General features: G+C 36.1%; 3 protein-coding genes across 3 annotated transcripts; all 3 read left to right on the top strand.

Annotated features, from left to right (window-relative positions):
- The first annotated feature begins 430 nt into the window (after nt 1–430).
- Nucleotides 431–5,868, top strand: LOC115439004 (uncharacterized). The gene is made up of 4 exons (XM_030162898.1): nt 431–485; nt 1,464–2,288; nt 5,405–5,436; nt 5,524–5,868. Exons 1-4 carry the CDS (start codon nt 431–433, stop codon nt 5,641–5,643), a joined length of 1,032 nt encoding a protein of 343 aa, XP_030018758.1. The 3' UTR covers nt 5,644–5,868.
- A 5,349-nt stretch (nt 5,869–11,217) lies between these two features.
- LOC115438885 (uncharacterized) lies at nt 11,218–14,481 on the top strand. The gene is made up of 5 exons (XM_030162763.1): nt 11,218–11,294; nt 11,405–12,106; nt 12,705–12,818; nt 12,905–12,948; nt 14,273–14,481. Exons 1-5 carry the CDS (start codon nt 11,240–11,242, stop codon nt 14,381–14,383), a joined length of 1,026 nt encoding a protein of 341 aa, XP_030018623.1. The 5' UTR covers nt 11,218–11,239; the 3' UTR covers nt 14,384–14,481.
- Nucleotides 14,482–19,993: 5,512 nt separating this feature from the next.
- Nucleotides 19,994–22,281, top strand: LOC115438207 (uncharacterized). Its single transcript, XM_030161648.1, has 5 exons — nt 19,994–20,385; nt 20,497–21,198; nt 21,293–21,406; nt 21,740–21,798; nt 21,891–22,281. Exons 1-5 carry the CDS (start codon nt 20,331–20,333, stop codon nt 22,008–22,010), a joined length of 1,050 nt encoding a protein of 349 aa, XP_030017508.1. The 5' UTR covers nt 19,994–20,330; the 3' UTR covers nt 22,011–22,281.
- The last annotated feature ends 282 nt before the right edge of the window (nt 22,282–22,563 follow it).

The following is a 22,563-nucleotide window of genomic DNA, read 5'->3' as shown; positions in this document are numbered from 1 at the left end:
TATATGTTCTTCAACTGTATAATTCTAACATAGTTCAATTCTGTTTCAGACATCCTTACACCTGACGGGGGTGGACATGAAAGTGGATGTTGTGTTGTTGAAGATCAGAAAAGACCTTTGTTCTCCAAACTTCTCAGTTGTATTATGGGCTGTTGTACCCTTCTGAACTGCTCACATTCACACTGTCTAAACAGCTGTTTTATATATAAATGTAGGTTCAGTACACATTGGGTCAGATTGTCCAGTTTCAAAGCAAATACAAAGATGAGGACTCTTAACTGTGTCTTTATATGATAGGTGACACTGATCATGTGACTTTTTCCAAATGAGGTCATACAGCGTCACTTGTGTCGGACCAATCAAGTACAGTCTGATCTTTGTAGTGATGAAAGGATTGACAGTCTTCTCATTTAACACAACTGAACTGAACATGATGAGGTCTCCATGGTTTTTCTATCTGACCTGTCTGGTCTTGGGGGAAACAGGTGAGTTGTGTTTTTAACCCTTTCATGCATAGTGGTCACTACAGTGGACAGCTGTTCTCTTGTATATTCATGGATTTTGTTGTTTTAGTTCCATATCAGCGAACACAGTGGACACTTACACTGCAAAAATGTAACTCTGACCAAGTGTTTTTTTCTCATTTCTAGTCCAAATATCTCATCACACTTAAAATCAGACAGAATCACCTAAAGAGGAACTTTTCAGTGAGATAAAAGAACTGATTTATTGACAATAGATCTGGAAAATCTGAACAAGATAATTTTCATTTGTTCCATTGGCAATTTTTTTTGCTTGACTCTTTAGGTGATTATGTCTCATTTTAAGTGTGATGAGATATTTTGACTAGAAATGAGAAAAATACACTTGGTAAGATTCAGATTTTTACAGTGCATGCACCATCCCATACACTGCAATTCATACTGTTACTGTAACTTTGCTGTTCTTGATAAACCTGATCTGCACTAACATGTTTGAGTGTAAATCAGTTGCTTGTTATTGTTATTAAACTATAATTAACAGGTTTTTGGTTGTTTTTTGTTTTTGTTTTTTTGCAAATTATCTCAATGAAGTGAGTAATGACTAGTATTAGTGTATGTTAAAATGTGAGAAAACATCAGTGTAGCTGCATTAAAAATATTTTTATGTCATAGTTTTCACACAGTTTATCAGTAAATATGTTTCTTTGCTTCAGAAATGAAATTCATGGCGTCTAGCTGAGTGGACATTTTTGCAACTCCATGAAAAATGGTTTTATTAAGAACTATTTCAATTGCATTATTTTTTAATGCCTAGAGGAATAAAAACACTCAGGAAAAAAAAATCTTGATCAAGGCTCGCATAATTCGTGCATGAAAGGGTTAATGGCACCAGTTTTTATTTTCTAGATATGGGCACGTCTGCAGTAGATGCTTTTTTATTGGTTTTTTAACGGTTCAAGTGCGTTTGCTCTTTCATTTCAGCTCAGACAATTGGTGATGACGTCTCTTTTGTTCATCAAGAGGAACGGTTTGTATTCGTTAAAGCAGGAGATGACTTAAGTCTGCAATGTTCCTATGAACCTGATGTTGGAACAAGGTTTTACTGGTATAAGCAAATTCTGGGACAGAAACTGAGACTCATTTCTTCCTTCTATAAATACAATTCAGATTACACTTTTTATGGTGAATTTAACAACAATCCACGCTTCAAACTGGATACAGAAAATCATAAAAACCACTTGAACATCTCAGATTTGCACATTTCAGACTCCGGTACCTACTATTGTGCCAGTAGCTTTGCATACAACTTTGATATCGGTGAGGGCACGACTGTCAGTGTAGAAGGTTCAGACGTGAACGTCCAAGCTTTGGTCCATCAGTCTGAATCTGAGAGCGTCCATCCAGGAGACTCTGTGACTCTGAACTGTACGGTTCATACTGGGACCTGTGATGGAGAACGCAGTGTTTACTGGTTCAAAAAGTCTGAAGACCCTCAACCAGGAATTATCTACACCCATGGAGGCACAAATGACCAGTGTGAGAGGAAACCTGACACCCAAACACACACCTGTGTCTACAACCTGCCCATTCTGGATGTGAATCATACTCATGCTGGGACCTACTACTGTGCTGTTGCATCATGTGGACATATAACAATTGGAAACGGGACCAAGGTGGACTTCGAGAAAGAATCTCTGGTATTGGTGTATTTTTTGAGCGGAGCTTTGGGATTCACCACCATCCTCATTGTTTTATTGAGTTTCTCAGTCTACAAGATGAAAAGCAAAAACAACATCCAATTTTCAGGTATTTAAGTCTTTCTAATTATGACAGTGTAATTGTTTAACCCATAAATCCAACCCAATCCAACTTTCTTTTTTTATAAAGCACTTTAAAACAACCACAGTGGACCAAAGTGCTGTACAGAAAACTAAAAGCACAAAAAATTAATAAAAGCATTAAAAAGCATTCAAATCAAATAAATAAATAAAACAAGTTAAAATGTTTATTTATTTATTTATTTAATTTTTTAACCCTCCGGTATCTAGGTGTGCTTTTTAGGCACACTTTGCACTTTGTGTTAAAAAACTTCATATTATTTTTCACAATTTAAATAAGGTTAGAATTCAAAAGTTGTTCATTTGTGCATGATCTTTAAAATTCTGGCCACCAACTAAAATTTGCACAATGTAAACAAAAGAAAATTACAAGACTAGCATCTGTCACCCAAGTGTGCCTAAAACACACTATTTCTTCCATTATAACCACTGTTTTTGATCCGTAAGCTATTAAGGCATAAATCCTGCTTTTACTGATATCTGGGCTTCATTTGAGAGGAGAGGGTCTAAATTAATTTATTAACGTTGCTAATGTTGCTGGTAATCATTGACATATGCCAGGCTGCAAAAATCAAATGATATGTAATCCAATTTTTATGTAGTATTTTGAAAAAAAAACAAACAAACAAACAAAAAAAAAACATATTTTGTTTTTTGCATCAAAAAATGTAGTGACATCATGATGAAAAGAGATCGTGTAAAGGGTTAAAAAAAAAGTAAAATGAATGATTATTTGATATGTATGATTAGGGCTGACCTTGATTTACAAAAATAAAATCAAATTAGAGCAGAAAAATAAATCAATATGTATTATTTAATAGTTTGATTTATAGGTGTGCATTTTTGGCACACTTGGTGACAGATGCTATTTTTGAACATCTGACCAAGCGCCAAAAATAATAATGCAAATTAACTGATGTTGGAGTTAATCACTGACATATGCCAGGCTGCAAAAATCAAATAATATATGATCCACTTTTTATGTAGTGTATTGAAAAAAAATAAAATTTTTGTGGTTTTTTGCATCTAAAAAAATGGTTTGTTTACATTACAAACACAGCATTTAAAGGGTTAAAAATGTGACAGTTATTGAGTATTTGGTATTTTTATTTACGGCTCAAGTTGATGAAATAGAAAAAAAGTGTAAAAGAATTAAAAACAAACTGTGTGAAAAAATGTTTGACATTATTCCACAAGTGTGTCAAAAAGGTACACTTTGGGGCTTAGTAAGGGCCTTGCTGGACGGGATACCGGAGGGTTAAATTTTATTTTATTTTATTTTATTTTATTTAACCTTTATTTACCCAGGAAGTCCCTTGAGATGAAATCTTTTTTTCAAGGGAGACCTGACCAAGAGGCACATCAGTACAATACAAATGTACTAACAGAGTATAAAACTTACATACAATTAAGACAGCATAAAATGACTAAAAACATAAAAACTGAAAACCAGTTTAAGAATAGCAGTGACACACTTCTGTTAGACAGTTTGACAGAACAGATTTGAATCCACCCAAGGTAATGAAATGCAGAAGCTGAAGTGAGTTATGTAAATTGTTCCATGACCAAGGTCCATCATAGGAGAAGGCTGTTTTACCAAGTTCTGAGTGGATTCTAGGGACTCTAAGGAGGAGCCGATGTGATGAGCGGAAACTGTATCCACTGGTGGATGGAGACAGGAGGCGACAGAGATATGGGGGTAGTTTGCCCAAAACAGCCTTGTATATAGGGGTGTGTATTGGCAAGAATTTGGCGATATGACACAAATCACAATACTAGGATCACGATACAATATATCGCAATATATCCCGATACTGTTAACAAGGTGATATTTTTGATTTTGTTTATTTTTTTAAAAGACTATTTCCTGGAAAAACTTATAGTGCAGCATTTGGATAAATAAAGTTTTAACATGCGGCTTTACCAGAACAAAAATAAATAAATAAATAAATAAAGTTTTACAGACATTACAGTTTAAAATCCTGCTTAAATGTTCATATTCTATTGTGAAAAGAATGCATAGTGTTCAGTCCCTGAATCATCCGACAACAGAACATTATTATTGAATATTCCCCCCAAAAAAACTATCATTTGCCTCTTTCAGACAGTAAAAAGTGCTTTTAGGATGTTTGAAATAACCGTTATCAGTTTCAAAAAACTACATGTATGACCTGCAGTATGACAATACTACTAGTGTAGTATACAAACAACAGAGCAAAATACCCATGTGAATATAGAAATAAAAGAGCATGATAAACAACAAAAGAAAAGTGAATCTCCATATCTGCATTTGAAAAAATACTTAAAAATATCGATACAGTACCTTTTAATATCAATACAGTATCGTGAAGTGAAATATTGCGATATATTGCGGAACCGATATTTTCTTACACCCCTGCTTGTATATAAATCAAAATATATAATATAATATAATATAATATAATATATAATATAATATAATATAATATAATATAATATAATATAATATAATATATAAGCATCCAAACATCCACTGGCAACCAAAACCATCTACTGATATAAACTGTTTAATACCTATTGGTCAACTAATCCTATCAATACATGTAAATAATTGATAAATAATTGATAATAATAATAATTTCTCATCTTAAAATCATAATCGGATATGACTTATTTGGACGTTCAGAGGCTCTGTGGTGAACGTGAAAACACCGTCATCTTCTACAACATTCATTCACCAGTAAAACCTATAGAGTTGTATCAATGGCAGTGGATGGAGACACTTGTTTTTGCATTCATGAAAAAGTCACTTTTTCTTCAGTTTTTTTCTTCTGTTTTTCATATAATAAACTTCGATTTTACTCTGAATCTTTATGAACAGCTACATGATCAGTGAATTAGATACAGGGAAATACATGATTTACACTGAAGAATGCAAAATACAGCGGATAATATTAGAATAAATGATGAAAAATCACTTAAAAATTGTTAAAAATAAAGATAATATATTTGGTCAGAAAAGTAGCACTGGCTCTTTATGGGTTAATCCATTTTATTTATTTATTTATTTTCTAATAAAAAGTTTCTTGTCTAATCCCTGACCAGAATCTCAAAGCAGATATCCAGCAAATACAGAGGTGAGTTCTGGCATTATTTTATTATTTTTTATCACATAGAACTTGATTTTCTGCCAGGTGTTTTACATATCTTTATTTTTCTACCAGGATTACCCAGCTGCAGACAGCCTCCATTATGCAGCTCTGAACATTAGAGCACCCAACGCATCAAGAAGACAGACAAACGCCACCGATACTGACTGTGTGTACTCCAGCATGAAGAAGTAAAATAAGTAAAAGATGATGTCTGTCTAAATTTTATTTTTGCACACATGGAAAGTCCTGGTCGTTTTTTGCTTCTCTGTGTAAAGGATATTCCCTCAACTTAGAAGAAAAGTCAAAAAGAGCCAAAAATTCTGCAAATAACAGTAAATAAATCTGAGAGCTTCCAGTTTTCTATTCAGTTGTTTTTAAGAAATGATGTGAAATAGGTTAGGTGTATTCTGCTTTGAACAGGGACCTCACATGTTATTACTTTTATGTTAAAAATAGTAGAATAGAGCAGGTAAAAGCATACAGATGAGGTAACTGTGTAAGGCTCAGAAGTTAAAATTACACTGGTCTACAATTTTTTAGAAATGATTTGCTTCAGAGATTAAATGTGCTAAATGTTACGTATTTTAATAAGATTAATTGGAAAATAAATGACAAAAGTGACGGTTTGCTGATGTTTTCAAGGTATATGATTAAGTGTTATTACACATATATTGGTTTATGTACATTTATATAATAGTTTTATAAATCTTCCACTAAATAGAACCTGTAAAGTGAATGTATTCTAATGTGCAGACAGTGTTTTGAAGTAGATCTTGTAGCTCTGAGACAAATATTCCTTTTGAGTCAAACCCATTCTCTTGTTAATTCTTGAATTTCACATTTTGACCCAAGGCTGTATCTTGGAAAGTTCAGCCAACCAGCATTTTTTACTTGATTTTTCTTTATCAGTGACTCTCATGTGGTAAAATTTCATTACTTTTATTCTGGAAGCATTTTCCTTGTAAACCAGTGATATTTATGTTGAAGGAATGTAAGGTTTAACAATGGAATAAATGACAGGGAATAAGTTAATTTATGTATTTGTTAAAATATACTGACAGTGTTTGCCAAAATAACTGTTTACATTTATGTTTGCAGAATTATTATTTACACATATACACATTTAATTATTTTCATCCGTTGTATATAAGCAGCTAAAATAACCTGTTGAATGTGCCTTTTCTAAATCACTTATATTTACCGATCTAGGTACTGTTAGTTCCTGATTGGCTGGTTCGGTCATGTGAGATGATGTTTTCAGGAAGTGTTGTGGTAGCAGTTACAGTACGTGAAAAGTAAAGCACTGTTGTAAGAAGAAATCCGTCTCCATCCTGCAGTCTCATTTTATAAAGAATGAACTATTAACCACCAACGAACCCTCATGTTACGAAGTGACAGATTATGCTGCTTCAGTTTTTGGGTTTTTTTTTTCCTCTCCATAGATTTTTATCATAAGCCTTTGATTTGTTTGAAAGACTTTTTTTAGCAAATACAGTGAATCCCATTTATGCAAAATATCAGTATGCGTTTTAGCCATGACTGTACTTTGGAAATGCCTTTGTCTGTTGGAAGCTGTGACAGGGTTTATAAAGAATCTTGTACATCAGTGTTTGAAGGAAATAAATGGTTCATTTTGTACCATTTTTCTGCCTCTACATATCATCTTAAAGGATGTCTCACACTTGTAAAGTATAAAAAAATAATGGAATATACAAACCCTGGTGGGAGCAGTTCTATTAGTTACTTAAGCTTATCAAATCTGTGTTAAGGCTTTTGTGTATTAAATAAAAAAAATAATAAAAATGCATGATATTCATACATAATTGTCATCGTATGCTACTGGTGAATGAAATAAAACATTAATAATATTAATGCATTTAAATGAATGGGAACAAGACCGCTAGCTCGATGCTAACTTGAATGGGAACGCTAACGATTAGCATTTACAGATTAATTTAAGATTTACAACGTCTTTTTATCCAGCAACAAAGGTTCACATCAGAGATATTTTATACTATTCATTCTGACAACAACTGAACATAAAATACTCACAGGCAAATGTTTTTGGGGCCATACAAGCAGAGTGAAAGAAACGTGTCTGTTAGTTCCTTCTTATGTCAGAACTGACTACGGTAACACCGCAAGTACAAAACATATGTTAGTGACACTTATTCCAAAAATTAGAGGGCCCCCTTTGCTTGCTTTTAACAACTGAGCATCACGTATTATTGGGCTTATTAGTATTAGTACTTATTAGTGGGCTTAAGACTCCTGTCAATCACTCACAACCGGAAATAAACTGGTGGGGGACATAAACATGGAGAAAAGTACCAGTTTTTTACATGGACATTTTCATTTTAAATGTCTTCAGATGGTGGGATTGAGAAGGACGAAGTTGTTTGGAAGAACTGCAATGTGGAATTATTTTTATCACCGGAGTACTTCCAGTCTGAAATATCATTTAAAGGCAATACACGCTGTTGATCCCGGCAACCCCCTCTCCCATATAACTATGTGATTAATCGTGATTAATCGCAGAAATCCATGCGATTAATTGCGATTAAAAAACTTAATCGCTGCCCAGCACTAATTAATATATGTTTTCATGAATGGTATACTGCAGCTGAGCAGCAGCTACATGTCATATTCAACCATGAAAGACCCAAACAGACACCAGTGACCAAAAGTATGGACTGAGGTTAAAAGTTGACTCACTTCCAATCCACTAATCCTATCAATACATTGACAGAACCCCAGGAAAAATGCAGTTTTCATCTTCTCATGGTCATCACACATGACCCATTTGGACGTTCTGAGGCTCCGTAGTGAACATGGAAACACCGTCATCTTCTACAACACTGATTCACCAATAAAACCCATGGAGTTTGACAGATGGTACTTGTAGATACTTGTTTTTATGTCCAGTTAATGATATATTTTGCTGAAAAAGCCCTTATTTTCTTCAGTTTTCTCTGCTTTGATATAATAACCTTTGTATGTACTCAATAACAACAAGCGGTTCCAGCCACAACAGGCCCCTCACACGTATTGTAGCTTATTTTGGCATCGATCCAGCTGATGTCATTATGTCTATACGTGTGCTGATGTCAGCATATCAATTGCCTCTATATATGTGCCAAGTGTGAAGTAAATTGAAACTACACTGATGTTTTTATAGACATTTGAAATTTCGCCCATTATGAGTAAATGGGGGAAAAAATGATGTAAAAATTCATAAAAAATTTGAACTTTGACCTACTTTTCCCAAAATATAATCACATCTGTTCTGGGTCACTGGCAATCTATAAAGCCAATTTAGTATGAATTCAACCAATAGTTTTGCTGCTACAGACATTTGAAATTTCGCCCATTATAAGATAATGAGAAAAAAAAAAAGATTTGAAAAATTCATAAAAAAAATTTAACTCTGACCTACTTTTCCCAAAATGTAATCAGATCTATTCTGGGTCACTGGAAATCTATAAAACAAATCTGGTATGAATTCAACCTGTAGTTTTGCTGCTAGAGTGTTAACAAACAAACAAACAAACAAACCGAACCAAAAACAATACCCCTTGCCTCCCCTTCAGAGGGCAGGATAATTAGCAGATGTAATATCTGTGTAACGTCTGTGGCTGCGTTGTCTTTTTCTACGGCCCACATCCATGTGTCGCTGTAGTTAAAGCATGAACAGTCACAGTCTACAAAGAAAAGTTTGAAGCATATTTTACAGCTGCAGTGTGGTCTACAAGGTTTAAATACAAGCTCTAGGGTTTTTGGTTTGTCTGAGGTTTGCTCATGTGCCTGTTAAAGACCATGTGTATTTTTGTTGTCGTGTACTTGTGGCCTAAATTTCTAATCTGACAGGCTGCAATTTAGTATAATATAATTCTTGTTTTCGGTTATACACAGAATTGTGCAAAAGTCTGAGGCCAACTTTAGCTTTATTGTTTTTGCAGGGTTGAAATGAGCATACAGTATTTATTTCTTCATCTTTTTCCTCACATACAAGGAAATACATAAAAAAAAAAAATGTGCACAGCCTTAAAAGACACACAAAAAACTGAAGTAAATAGGTTCTACAGGCCACAGACACAGTAAAACCACCGACTAAACTAAAGATCTGTTTAGTATCATCCAAACAAGGTCAGATCTGTCACAGTTTAGTCTGAACAGTGGATCAACAAACAGCAACTTAGCACAGATACTAACATCACAGAATAACTTTATACCTTCATAAGCCTCAGAATCACACTCACCCATGTAGAAGAAACGCTGGGATTTCAGGATCGAACTCTATTATTTTTATTCTGTGTCCAGTGATGAAAACGACAACAGTGCTTCAAGCTAATATTACTTTTTTTGACTATATATGTTGTTTCTTAATGGTTCTCATTCCATTTCCTCATGTTCTGGTGCTTTGGTCAAAGGTCCTGTGCTGTTAGTTTTCCTCACTACTCCCTCACGTGGTCTCTTAAATCCACTAGATCATGGTTCTGAACATTCAGGTCATACCAATACGTTGGCATATTTGGCAGAACTTCAGATCCCTTTATTCTAAAAACTCTAATGATAATTTTTTGATATTTGAAAGCAAAAAGTGAAGGAATTCTACATATATCCACTTTAATGAACTTAGTTCATTGTTTGGGGTGGCATGAAGAACACTAAAAGACTGAACTGTGACTTGTTTTCTTTCTTTCTCTCTCTGTTGAAGGGTTCAATATTAACTGCAGGATCTCAATACACGAGTCAAACCACAAACCATAAATTATATCAATGTTGTAGAGACTCAACCCACAGGGTTTTTTGTTTTTTTTAATGTTTTTCAACTACAAAAATAGTTTTAAAAGTCTGTAAAATAAAAGACTTTTTAAAGACTTTATTTTTTATGAAACTGAAAAAATATCCAAATACCATTTTTTACAGCTGTGGTTTCTTATTGAGATATTCAAACTTCAACAGCCAACCTTGACACCAAAAGTGTCAGTAATCACATGATCACATTGTTAAACAGGACATGTGGAGCTTCCTCTTCACTGAGTTTTTTTATTCATTCAGCTCAACAGTTGGAACACGATCTCAGGCTTTTGTGTTATATCTGGTGAGTTTGTATCTTTCAGTGATAATGGGACTCACAGAAAAAACTATTGGACTACCCTTGTTTTCTTCAATTTCTTGTTCATTTTAATGACTGGTACAACTAAAAGTACATTTGTTTGGACAAATGTAACGATAACAAAAATATCTCACAAGAGTTTAATTTCAGAGCTGATATCTATTCATCTTCCATGTTTTCTTGATAATAACCAACATCACTTCAGTTCTTCCATCAATATCTATGGCATTGTACTGACAAAAACAGTGCTTTTAGGCATTCCATGTTTTCTTTTCTGTCTGTTTTAGTCACATGACACACACAGGAGTTAGTACTTGATTGCATAACTATTGTTTCTGATGACTTTTGATGATCTAATCATTTTTTCCACAACTGTATATTTAATTGTAGTTTCCTGATTGTGCTTCATTCTTTGCGTTTCTCTACTATTTTTCTTCAGCTCAGGTGAGGATATTTGATCAAACCACAACCGTAACCAAAATAGCACGACTACTGTCACACTTCCAGTAAATATACCAAACCTTCTCACCAACCAGCCCTGACGCTAAAAGTGGCTGTGATCACATGATCATGTTTGTTAACTAGAACATAGTTACACTATGACACCTGACACTATGTAGTGGAAAATCTGAGCTTTTTTTGTTCATTCAACACAGCAATTTGAACAGGATGGCGTCTCAGATCTTTGTGTTTTATCTGACATGTCTGTTCACGGGGAAAATGGGTGAGTTGTGTCTTTAATGACTGCAGTTTGTATATTTAATGGAAATTATTATTCATTTTAATTTACTGATTCTGCTTCATTCTTTGTGTTTCTCTGCTGTTTTTCTTCAGCTCAGGTGACTGATCTGCAACAGTCCTCATCCGATCATCAAAAAAGTGGGTTCATTTTAGCAAATATAGGCGACAGTGTATCTTTACAATGTTTTTTTCCGCCTGAAGGATGGGTTCACTGGTATAAGCAAACTGTAGGACAGAAGCCAAGACTTATATCTAACTTTTATTACTCCGATTCAGTTGGTGTTTTTGACAGTGAATTCCAGAACAATCCACGCTTCACACTGGACACTACAAAAGAACACTGCCACTTGAACATCTCAGATTTACAGGTTACAGACTCGGCTACCTACTTCTGCATAAGTAGTCGCCCACGCACAGTTACATTCTTGGAGAGCATGACTGTTCATGTAAAGACTTCAGATTTTAACATCCAGACTTCGGTCCATCAGTCTGAATCTGAGAGCGTCCATCCAGGAGACTCTGTGACTCTGAACTGTACGGTTCATACTGGGACCTGTGATGGAGAACACAGTGTTTACTGGTTCAAAAAGTCGGAAGACCCTCAACCAGGAATTATCTACACCCACGGAGGCACAAATGACCAGTGTGAGAGGAAAAATGACTCACAAACCCACATCTGTGTGTACAACCTGCCCATACTGGATGTGGATTATCCTCATGCTGGGAGCTACTACTGTGCTGTTGCATCATGTGGACATGTACTGTTTGGAAACGGGACCACACTGAACTTTAAGTGTAAGTATTCCAACTTACAAAGGACAGCTTAAGCTTACAGCTTATTCTAAATCACCTAATGATTAGCCGAAACAGACTTTAAAGTTGTGGACCCACTCATGTCTCATGTACTGCTCTGCTTGTTATGTATCTATTTTTGTGTTGTTGTGGCCTCAAATACTTTTTAGATCTTATAATTCTGGGTTGTCCTTTGAATTTCAGGGGATTTAAGTGCAGTCTGTGTCCAGGGGGTTGGTAGAAGTGGAAGGGGTTTAAGACTTTCTGTAATATTTTACTATTATCTGGCCATATTTGTGAAAGAAAGCTGGTAGCTATAAAACATACGCATAATCACAAATGTTTTCATATCCACATCAGTATTTTTCTTAAGTTCACAGAAGACTGGCGCATGGCTGGAGGCTTTTCATCAACATTTTTAACTAAAATTGACAAACCCTTGCATCATTTTGCTTCATTATTACATTTCTTTAAGACATATAGTACCCACATTTGGCTTGAATGTTGTGTCTAAACCTTATAAAGTTAAAGCAAACTATATAATTTATATAGTGACTTTTACCGAAATTGCTTCTAAAGTGATATTTCATTTCATGTGCAGGTGATGCAGTCTCCGTTTATTACTGGAGTGGAGCCGTGGTGTTCGCCGTCCTGATAATTTTACTGGGTTTCTTACTGTACAAGATGAAAAAGAGGAGCGTCTCAGAGTCAGAAGGTAACTGATACTGTTTGAATCATATTCTGCTGCTTGAACAGTTATTTATTTGTAATAATATGTGAATATCTGTGTCACACAACCAGAGTCTCAAGCAAGATTGTCAGCTCCTTCTACAACAAACATAGAGGTAAGATTTGTCTAAATAACCCTTTAGGTGCCTAATTTATTATTATTTTATATATATATATATGCATATATATATATACATATATATATATATATATATATATATATATATGTGTGTGTGTGTGTGTGTGTGTGTGTGTGTGTGTGTGTATATATATATATATATATATGTGTGTGTGTGTGTGTGTGTGTGTGTGTGTGTGTATATATATATATATATATATATATATATATATATATATATATATATATATATATATATATATATATATATATATTCAATTTTGATATCAACATTTCAAAAAGTGTATGTTGCTTGTTGCAATATTGCGACTTTGATACTTAACTCTTTCAATGCCACGGGCCGATCAGATCGGCTTTGGAGAACACGCCATATTTGTGTACAAACAAACCATCCACCCCCATTTCTTTCTCACATTTCGATGACGTTCTTTCTGTGTCCCCCTTTTGAGACCAAGCAGACGGGAATTTGAGGTCACGCGACCGAATAATATTTTTATATATTTTTAATGTTTCTTATTCTCCGGTGTTTCATCAGAGGGAGACCTCCATGCCGGGGGGCGGCTGTGGACTCCGGGGGCTGTGGCGGCGCCTTCTCTCACTGGGGTCCGCTCCTTTCTGGTGGGTGGGGGTCCCAGTTGGCCCTCTCCCACTAGCTGGGATGCGGGGCTGTGTTGCTGGTGCCTGGTCGCCGGGGTCGGCGGCTGCATCCTGGTGCGGATGGCTCCCTGAGACAGCGCCTCCTAAATTTATGTTTTACTTTTACTTGTACATTTTTGTTCTGGTCTACCCGTGCTCAGTCAGTCTTCTTAAGTATGTGCGAGCTTGTGGGTTTGCATGTATATGTGTGTGTGTGTGTGTGTGTGTGTGTGTGTGTGTGTGTGTGTGTGGGTGAGTGGGTGGGTGTGGGTGGGGGGCGGTACTGATTTTTAAACTGATATGTAAAGCACTTTGTGCTACAGTTTTTAATGTATGAAAAGTGCTATATAAATAAAGATTATTATTATTATTATTATAAATTATGCAAATTACGACCAATAATGAATCGGCTGCGTCTGGTGCGTTTTGAATCTAATCAGCAATCGGTCGGATGTTACCGAGCGGTTTCCTGCAGGATTCTTCAAATATTATAAAAACGGCGCGAAATACTGAAAAACGGCCAAATTCTGTGGCACTTTTAAGGCTTATTAGCCCCTTAACTGTCTGGCACCGAAAGAGTTAATTACCTTTTGAAATAACAGCCAGCATTTTGTTAACGTCTGTAATGTAACTGATCTTTTTTTTTTTGTTTGTTTGTTTACCAGGATGTGGAAAGCCCCCACTATGCTGCTTTGACTATAAACGTCCCCAACACATCTAGACGACAAAGGAACATCACCAAGAATGAATGCGTGTACTCCACTGTGAAGAAGTAGAATGGCTCTAAAATCAGATTATTATACTTTTCATTCATTCTAACAAACCAGAGAACCATCTGCTGTGGGCGACTCTTCTCATTAAGATGTAGGACTGACTGATACAGAAAAGTGAACTTCCTTCATAGTTTATCTGTATATATGATTATATACTGTGTAGATGTGAGGTATACAGTCACGGAAAAAATATTAGACCATCGAAAGTCATCAAAAACAATGGTTACACAATCAAGTACTAACTCCTGTGTGTATCATTTGACTAAAACAGACAGAAAAGAAAACATGGAATGATTAGAAGCACTGTTTTTGTCAGTACAATGCCACAGCTATGATTTAAGAACTGAAGTGATTTGGTTATTATCAAGAAAACACAGAAAATGGATCGATATCAGCTCTGAAATTAAACTATTATGTGCTATTTTTGTTGTTATCATTATGTTTGTCCAAACAAATATACCTTTAGTAATACCAGGCTTTAAAATGAACAAAAAATTGAAGAAAACAAGGGTAGTCTAATAATCTTTTTCTGTGACTGTATTTTATATGCAGCTCTTTGCTCAGTTTGTTTCTCATGCTTTGCTTTTAAGACATAAATATCTAAGAACCTAATTTATTTGCTGTGGTCTTCTCTCTGTGGTTTCAGTCTTTATTCTTGTATATAGTACCTCCTGTTTGAGATCAAATATGTGTAAAAAGGTCAAGTTTGTTCTACATACTGACTGTAAATAATATAGTTTGCTTTTAGACACATTCGCTCAAGCCATCCATCCATCCATTATCTTCCGCTTCTTCCGGGGCCGGGTCGCAGGGGCAAAAGTCTAAGCAGGGACACCCAGACTTCCCTCTCCCCAGACACCTCCTCCAGCTCTTCCGGGGGGACCCCGAGGCGTTCCCAGGCCAGCCGAGAGACATAGTCTCTGCAACGTATCCTGGGTCTCTCCCGAGGTCTCCTCCCGGTGGGACATGCCCGGAACACCTCCCCAGGCGTCCAGGAGGCATCCGAAACAGATGCCCGAGCCACCTCAACTCCGAGCTCCTCCCTGGTGACTGAGCTCCTCACCCTATCCCTAAGGGTGCGCCCAGCCACCCTGCGGAGGAAACTCATTTCGACCGCTTGTATCCGGGATCTTGTCCTTTCGGTCATGACCCAAAGCTCATGACCATAGGTGAGGGTAGGAACGTAGATTGACCGGTAAATCGAGAGCTTCGCCTCTCGGCTCAGCTCGTTCTTCACCACGACCGACCGATACAATGACTGCATCACTGCAGACGCTGCACCGATCTGTCTGTCAATCTCACACTCCATCCTTCCCTCACTCATGAACAAGACCCCGAGATACTTAAACTCCTCCACTTGGGGCAGAGACTCCCCACCAACCCGGAGAGTTTTCGCTCAAGCCATTTCATTTTATCGGGCCATTTTATGTCCATTATGATTAAAAAAGAAAAAAAAAAAAAAGCTCTTTGTCCTCTTCTTTTTAACACAGGATCATAAAATATAACCTCACAAACCACAGCGAGTGGCCTTTCAGCACAGGAACAGGAAATAACTTTGCTAAGTTTAGATGGAAAATTGGTCATAGTAGATTCAGAGTAAGGCCTGCCTATAAACTAAAACCACAAACACATTGTGCTTCCTTGTATGTTCAGTGTCAGTGATCTGAGGCTGGTTTCTCAAAGATAGAGCTCAGATCTAACTACTAGTTTGAATGAATCTGCTGTAGACCTCATTGTAACTGATTTTTTTCAACACTTAATTCAGTTCAGTGCTGCAGAAAACCTCTATTTTATTGAAGAATTTTAACAGTTATAAGATATTTTACTGGAAAAATTCAGGAACAGGATATATCTAAGCATCTATTATGTTTTCTCTGTGTAAAACCAGCTTTTGGGGATAGAATCGGTAGTATCTCTTTAGGATTAAAGTGAGACTTAACTGTTCTGAACAAGTCTAATGGACCATTGAGAAATATAAAGCCATATGAGGCACACAGATATGAAGTCCTCAAGCACAGGCCCCATCTTCTCTGACCCCTCGTCCTCAACAGCCCCAAGTTTTCTTTTTCCTACTTCTTTATACTCTTAGGGCCGGATCTACTAAGATCCCAATTTGCGTGTACTAATTTGCTTGTGCAATCTAGAATTTTGTGTGTGGGGTGTAACCGTGGTTTGCAGGTGATTTACTAAGATTGCTTGCGCAATTACAACAGGTGCAAAGTCTTGGAGACCACCCTATTTAAATGAGGGTTTTGCATGAGCTACTGGAGACAACACACTTTAGAAACTGCTCTGGGATACGCCAGCACTAATGGGAACAGTGCGCTGAATGATCCAGACGAACGGAAATGTGACGTTGGAGGAATTTTGTCATAGAAGGTATTGCATGACTCATTCATTCATTCATTTTTCACTTTAAAGGTGTGTGTATGTGTGTGTGTGTGTGTGGTGGGGGGGGGTTGTTGGATTGAATGACTGTCAGGTGCACATAATTTTGTTACACTGTATCCTAATGTTGTTGCATATTTTTAATCACAATTGTCAGGAGTGGAAAAGAGTCCCGTAAAGTGTTTGTGTGTGTGTGTGTGTGTGTGTGTGTGTGTGTGTGTGTGTGTGTGTGGGGGGGGGGGGGGGGCACATATGTCTCAATTATTTTTTCTTCCGTCACTTCAAAAATGTTCACAAAGGTGACAAATGCATTCTCTGCATCTCGTTTCATTATTTCGATGTCTCCTAACTACAGCCGCCATGTGTGCGCAATTATGCATCCAAACCCTTTGCACCTCCTTTTGAGACCTGTTAAATATAGACACAGTTTCTATCAGCAAAATTGCTTTCGGGTTTGATAAATCACTTTGTGTGTGCTAAATTAATATGTTTGCATTTTCTCCTCCCAGCACACGCACAATTGTGTGTCAACACCTCATATTGCATATTCATTGTGGCAAATATACTAACTGGATGCAGATGCACTATTTTGCACCTTTGAAAGACGTAACCCTTAGGGCTGGATCTACTAAAGGTTTGTGTGTAAAAACTGTACAAACTGATTTACTAACAGTGCGCTCTATGTTTGTATGTACTCAATAACAAGTGGTCCCAGGCACAACAAACCCTGTCCTTCACACGTATTGTAGTTTATTTTGGCATCGATCCAGCTGATGTCATTATGTCTGTGTGTGCTGATGTCAGCATATCAATTGCCTCTATATATGTGCCAAGTGTGAAGTGAATTGAAATAAAATGGATGTTTTTATGGACCTGTGAAATTTCGACCATTATAAGCCAATGGAGAAAAAAAAAAAAGATGTAAAAAAATTCACAAAAAAATTGAATTTTGACCTACTTTTCCCAAACTATAATCACATCTATTCTGGGTCACTGGCAATCTATAAAGCCAATTTGGTATGAATTCAACCAATACTTTTGCTGCTACAGACATTTGAAATTTCACCCATTATAAGATAATGGGGGAAAAGATTAAAAAATTCATAAAAAATTGAACTTTGACCTACTGTTCCCAAAATGTAATCAGATCTATTCTGGGTCACTGGATATCTATAAGCCAAATTTGGTATGAATTCAACCTGTAGTTTTGCAGCTAGAGTGTTAACAAACAAACAAACAAACAAACCGAACCAAAAACAATACCCCTTGCCTCCCCTTCAGAGGGCAGGATAATTAGCAGATGTAATATCTGTGTAACGTCTGTGGCTGCGTTGTCTTTTTCTACGGCCCACATCCATGTGTCGCTGTAGTTAAAGCATGAACAGTCACAGTCTACAAAGAAAAGTTTGAAGCATATTTTACAGCTGCAGTGTGGTCTACAAGGTTTAAATACAAGCTCTAGGGTTTTTGGTTTGTCTGAGGTTTGCTCATGTGCCTGTTAAAGACCATGTGTATTTTTGTTGTCGTGTACTTGTGGCCTAAATTTCTAATCTGACAGGCTGCAATTTAGTATAATATAATTCTTGTTTTCGGTTATACACAGAATTGTGCAAAAGTCTGAGGCCAACTTTAGCTTTATTGTTTTTGCAGGGTTGAAATGAGCATACAGTATTTATTTCTTCATCTTTTTCCTCACATACAAGGAAATACATAAAAAAAAAAAATGTGCACAGCCTTAAAAGACACACAAAAAACTGAAGTAAATAGGTTCTACAGGCCACAGACACAGTAAAACCACCGACTAAACTAAAGATCTGTTTAGTATCATCCAAACAAGGTCAGATCTGTCACAGTTTAGTCTGAATAGTGGATCAACAAACAGCAACTTAGCACAGATACTAACATCACAGAATAACTTTATACCTTCATAAGCCTCAGAATCACACTCACCCATGTAGAAGAAACACTGGGATTTCAGGATCGAACTCTATTATTTTTATTCTGTGTCCAGTTTTGAAAACGACAACAGTGCTCCTAGCCATTATAACTTTTTTTTTTTTTTTTTTTTACTTTAAAAGTTGTTTCTTAATGGTTCTCATTCCATTTCCTCATGTTCTGGTGCTTTGGTCACAGGTCCTGTGCTGTTAGTTTTCCTCACTACTCCCTCACGTGGTCTCTTAAATCCACTAGATCATGGTTCTGAACATTCAGGTCATACCAATACATTGGCATATTTGGCAGAACTTCAGATCCCTTTATTCTAAAAACTCTAATGATAATTTTTTGATATTTGAAAGCAAAAAGTGAAGGAATTCTACATATATCCTCTTTAATGAATTTAGTTTATTGCTTGAGGTGGCATGAAGAACACTAAAAGACTGAACTGTGACTTGTTTTCTTTCTTTCACTCTCTGTTGAAGGGTTCAATATTAACTGCAGGATCTCAATACATGAGTCAAACCACAAACCATAAATGTTATAACAGTGTTGTAGAGACTCAACCCACAGGTTGTTTTTGTTTTGTTTTTTATGTTTTTCATCTGCAAAAATAGCTTTAAAAGTCTGAAAAATAAAGAAATACTTTTAAAGACTTTTTTATGAAACTGAAAAATAACAAGAATACCATTCTTTACTGCTGTGGTTTCCTATTAAGATATTCAGCTATTAAAAAAAAAAAAAAAAATTAACAGCCAACCTTGACACCAAAAGTGTCAGTAATCACATGATCATATGTGTTAAACAGGACATGTGGTGCTTCCTCTTCACTGAGCTTATTCATTCGTTCAGCTCAACAGTTGGAACAGAATGGCATCTCGGGCTTTTGTGTTATATCTGGTGTGTCTGCTCTCAGGAAAAAGGGGTGAGTTTGTATCTTTCAGTGATAATGGTCACTCATACTCTATATACAGTCGCAGAAAAAAATTATCAGACCATCCTTGTTTTCTTCAATGTCTTATTCATTTTAATGCCTGGTACAACTCAAGGTACATTTGTTTGGACAAATGTAACGATAACAAAAATATCTCATAAGAGTTTAATTTCAGAGCTGATATCTATCCATTTTCCATGTTTTCTTGATAATAATCAAATCACTTCAGTTCTTACATCAATATCTATGGCATTGTACTGACAAAAACAGTGCTTTTAGGCATTCCATGTTTTCTTTTCTGTCTGTTTTAGTCACATGATACATACAGGAGTTAGTACTTCATTGCATAAGTATTGTTTTTGATGACTTTTGATGATCTAATCATTTTTTCCACAATTGTATATTTAATTGTAGTTTCCTGATTGTGCTTCATTCTTTGCGTTTCTCTACTATTTTTCTTCAGCTCAGGTGAGGATATTTGATCAAACCACAGCTGTAACCAAAATAGTCCAACTACTATCACACTTCCAGTAAATATACCAAACCTTCTCGTTAACCAGCCCTGACGCTAAAAGTGGCTGTGATCACATGATCATGTTTGTTAAGTAGGAAATAGTTACATTATGACACCTGACACTATGTAGTGGAAAATCTGAGCTTTTTTTGTTCATTCAACACAACAATTTGAACAGGATGGCGTCTCAGATCTTTGTGTTTTATCTGACATGTCTGTTCACGGGGAAAATGGGTGAGTTGTGTCTTTAATGACTGCAGTTTGTACATTTTAATGGAAATTATTATTCATTTTAATTTACTGATTCTGCTTCATTCTTTGTGTTTTTCTGCTGTTTTTCTTCAGCTCAGGTGACTGATCTGCAACAGTCCTCATCCGATCATCAAAAAAGTGGGTTCATTTCAGCAAATATAGGCGACAGTGTATCTTTACAATGTTTTTTTCCATCTGGAGGATGGTTTAACTGGTATAAGCAAACTGTAGGACAGAAGCCAAGACTTATATCTACCTTCTATTACTACGATTCAGTTGGTGTTTTTAACAGTGAATTCCAGAACAACCCACGCTTCACACTGGACCCCACGGACCAGAGCTGTCACTTGAACATCTCAGATTTACAGGTTTCAGACTCAGCTACCTACTTCTGCATAGGTAGTCACTCACGCAAAGTTACATTCTTGGAGAGCATTACTGTTGATGTAAAGACTTCAGATTTTAACATCCAGACTTCGGTCCATCAGTCTGAATCTGAGAGCGTCCATCCAGGAGACTCTGTGACTCTGAACTGTACGGTTCATACTGGGACCTGTGATGGAGAACACAGTGTTTACTGGTTCAAAAAGTCGGAAGACCCTCAACCAGGAATTATCTACACCCACGGAGGCACAAATGACCAGTGTGAGAGGAAAAATGACACTCAAACCCACACCTGTGTGTACAACCTGCCCATACTGGATGTGGATTATCCTCATGCTGGGACCTACTACTGTGCTGTTGCATCATGTGGGAACATATTGTTTGGCAACGGGACCATGCTGGACATTAAAGGTAAGCAATATTCCAGCTAAAATAGTTTGATCACTTGTGTAAAACTGGCGTAAAATGAACTCAACTTTTCTTTGTGATTTCCGGCTCCTTGCAGATGACACTATCATGTACTACTTGAGTGGAGCTTTTGCATTCACCTCCATACTAGTCATTGTATTGGCTTTCTCCACATGCATGATGAGTAAGAAAATCAACAGTCTTCTCGCAGGTAATGTTTACTGCCTAATCTAAAGGCATTGTCATTCAACATAAAGCTTAATATTGGTGCTTAATTGGTAAATTGTGAAGTTCTGGAAAATTCAGATAACTTTTACACATTAAAAAATCATGGATCTAAAAACAATTCTTAAAAAAATAGAGGTAGTATTGTTCTAAGGTGACAGATTCAGAGAAAAAGTGACAACAATGCCACAAATATCACCTAAACATGGCCTAGATATTAGCTATAGCTTTTGATAGTTGAGGATTTCAAAAAATAGAAACATACTGATCTGGGAGATTAACCTCTGCATGATTTAAAAATGTACATTATGTTTTCCAGAGTTACATAAAAGAGATTATGTGAACGTTACAGCTTTGGCCTCAAAAAGAGCTGCAAAGGTATTTTCTATTTTATCTCAAGTATCAGATTCACATTTAGACAGAATGTTCTAACACTATTTACATGTGTCATTGTGGTTTGTCACGTTCAGGGTCACTATAAAGGAGATATCTTGCAGTACGCCGCTACCCTGAGTATGCAGTCCGCCGGATCAAGACGCCCGACTGATGATATTTGGAGCGAATGTGTGTATTTTAATATAAAGCAGTAGAGACGCTCTCTTACTGATAAAAGCATCTTTGTACAACTTCAATCAGGTTGTGAAGTTAAAATCAAAGTTAACCCTATAAAACCTGACCCATCCAAAACTAGCCACAAAAATTACATTTTTCTGAGAATTGAAATATTTATTAGACTTTTTAATAATATCCAAACTAAATATTTTGTTAACGATAAATTTTTGTTTCACATTTGATACATTGGGTGTTTTTATAAAGCACCTTTTATATTGAATTTGATATACACATTTTAACATACTTTAATTGTACTATAAAGAATCAATTATCAAGTAACTATGCATTGTTTCAATACATGAAGTACTTTTTTTATTTTTTAATTAAGAACAATATAAATGTTCTTCTTAACACAACTTTTTGAAAATTATCAAAAACCTTCCTGCAAAAAGTGTGTGGATGATTTCACGATAGTGGCCATATTGAAAAAGAAAAAAAAAAAAAAAAAACACCCTGGCAGCAGTGGGATGATGACCCACCAGGGGGCAGAAAACACGTATCAGGTCATATACAACAGGTTTTTAAGGCAAG

This window comes from Sphaeramia orbicularis, chromosome 18 (genome assembly GCF_902148855.1).
Source record: "Sphaeramia orbicularis chromosome 18, fSphaOr1.1, whole genome shotgun sequence".
Taxonomy (NCBI): Eukaryota; Metazoa; Chordata; class Actinopteri; order Kurtiformes; family Apogonidae; genus Sphaeramia; species Sphaeramia orbicularis.
This window is presented reverse-complemented; position numbering and strand designations above follow the sequence as displayed.

Bases quoted from the DNA above. Each gene is read 5' to 3' on its own strand.
- LOC115438885 (XM_030162763.1), top strand. From the start codon at position 11,240: ATGGCGTCTCAGATCTTTGTGTTTTATCTGACATGTCTGTTCACGGGG. The intron at 11,295-11,404 runs GTGAGTTGTGTC...GTTTTTCTTCAG, and splicing joins TCTGTTCACGGGGAAAATGG to CTCAGGTGACTGATCTGCAA. The intron at 12,949-14,272 runs GTAAGATTTGTC...TTTGTTTACCAG, and splicing joins CTTCTACAACAAACATAGAG to GATGTGGAAAGCCCCCACTA.
- LOC115438207 (XM_030161648.1), top strand. From the start codon at position 20,331: ATGGCGTCTCAGATCTTTGTGTTTTATCTGACATGTCTGTTCACGGGG. The intron at 20,386-20,496 runs GTGAGTTGTGTC...GTTTTTCTTCAG, and splicing joins TCTGTTCACGGGGAAAATGG to CTCAGGTGACTGATCTGCAA. The intron at 21,199-21,292 runs GTAAGCAATATT...GGCTCCTTGCAG, and splicing joins GACCATGCTGGACATTAAAG to ATGACACTATCATGTACTAC.
- LOC115439004 (XM_030162898.1), top strand. From the start codon at position 431: ATGATGAGGTCTCCATGGTTTTTCTATCTGACCTGTCTGGTCTTGGGG. The intron at 486-1,463 runs GTGAGTTGTGTT...CTTTCATTTCAG, and splicing joins TCTGGTCTTGGGGGAAACAG to CTCAGACAATTGGTGATGAC. The intron at 2,289-5,404 runs GTATTTAAGTCT...ATCCCTGACCAG, and splicing joins AAACAACATCCAATTTTCAG to AATCTCAAAGCAGATATCCA.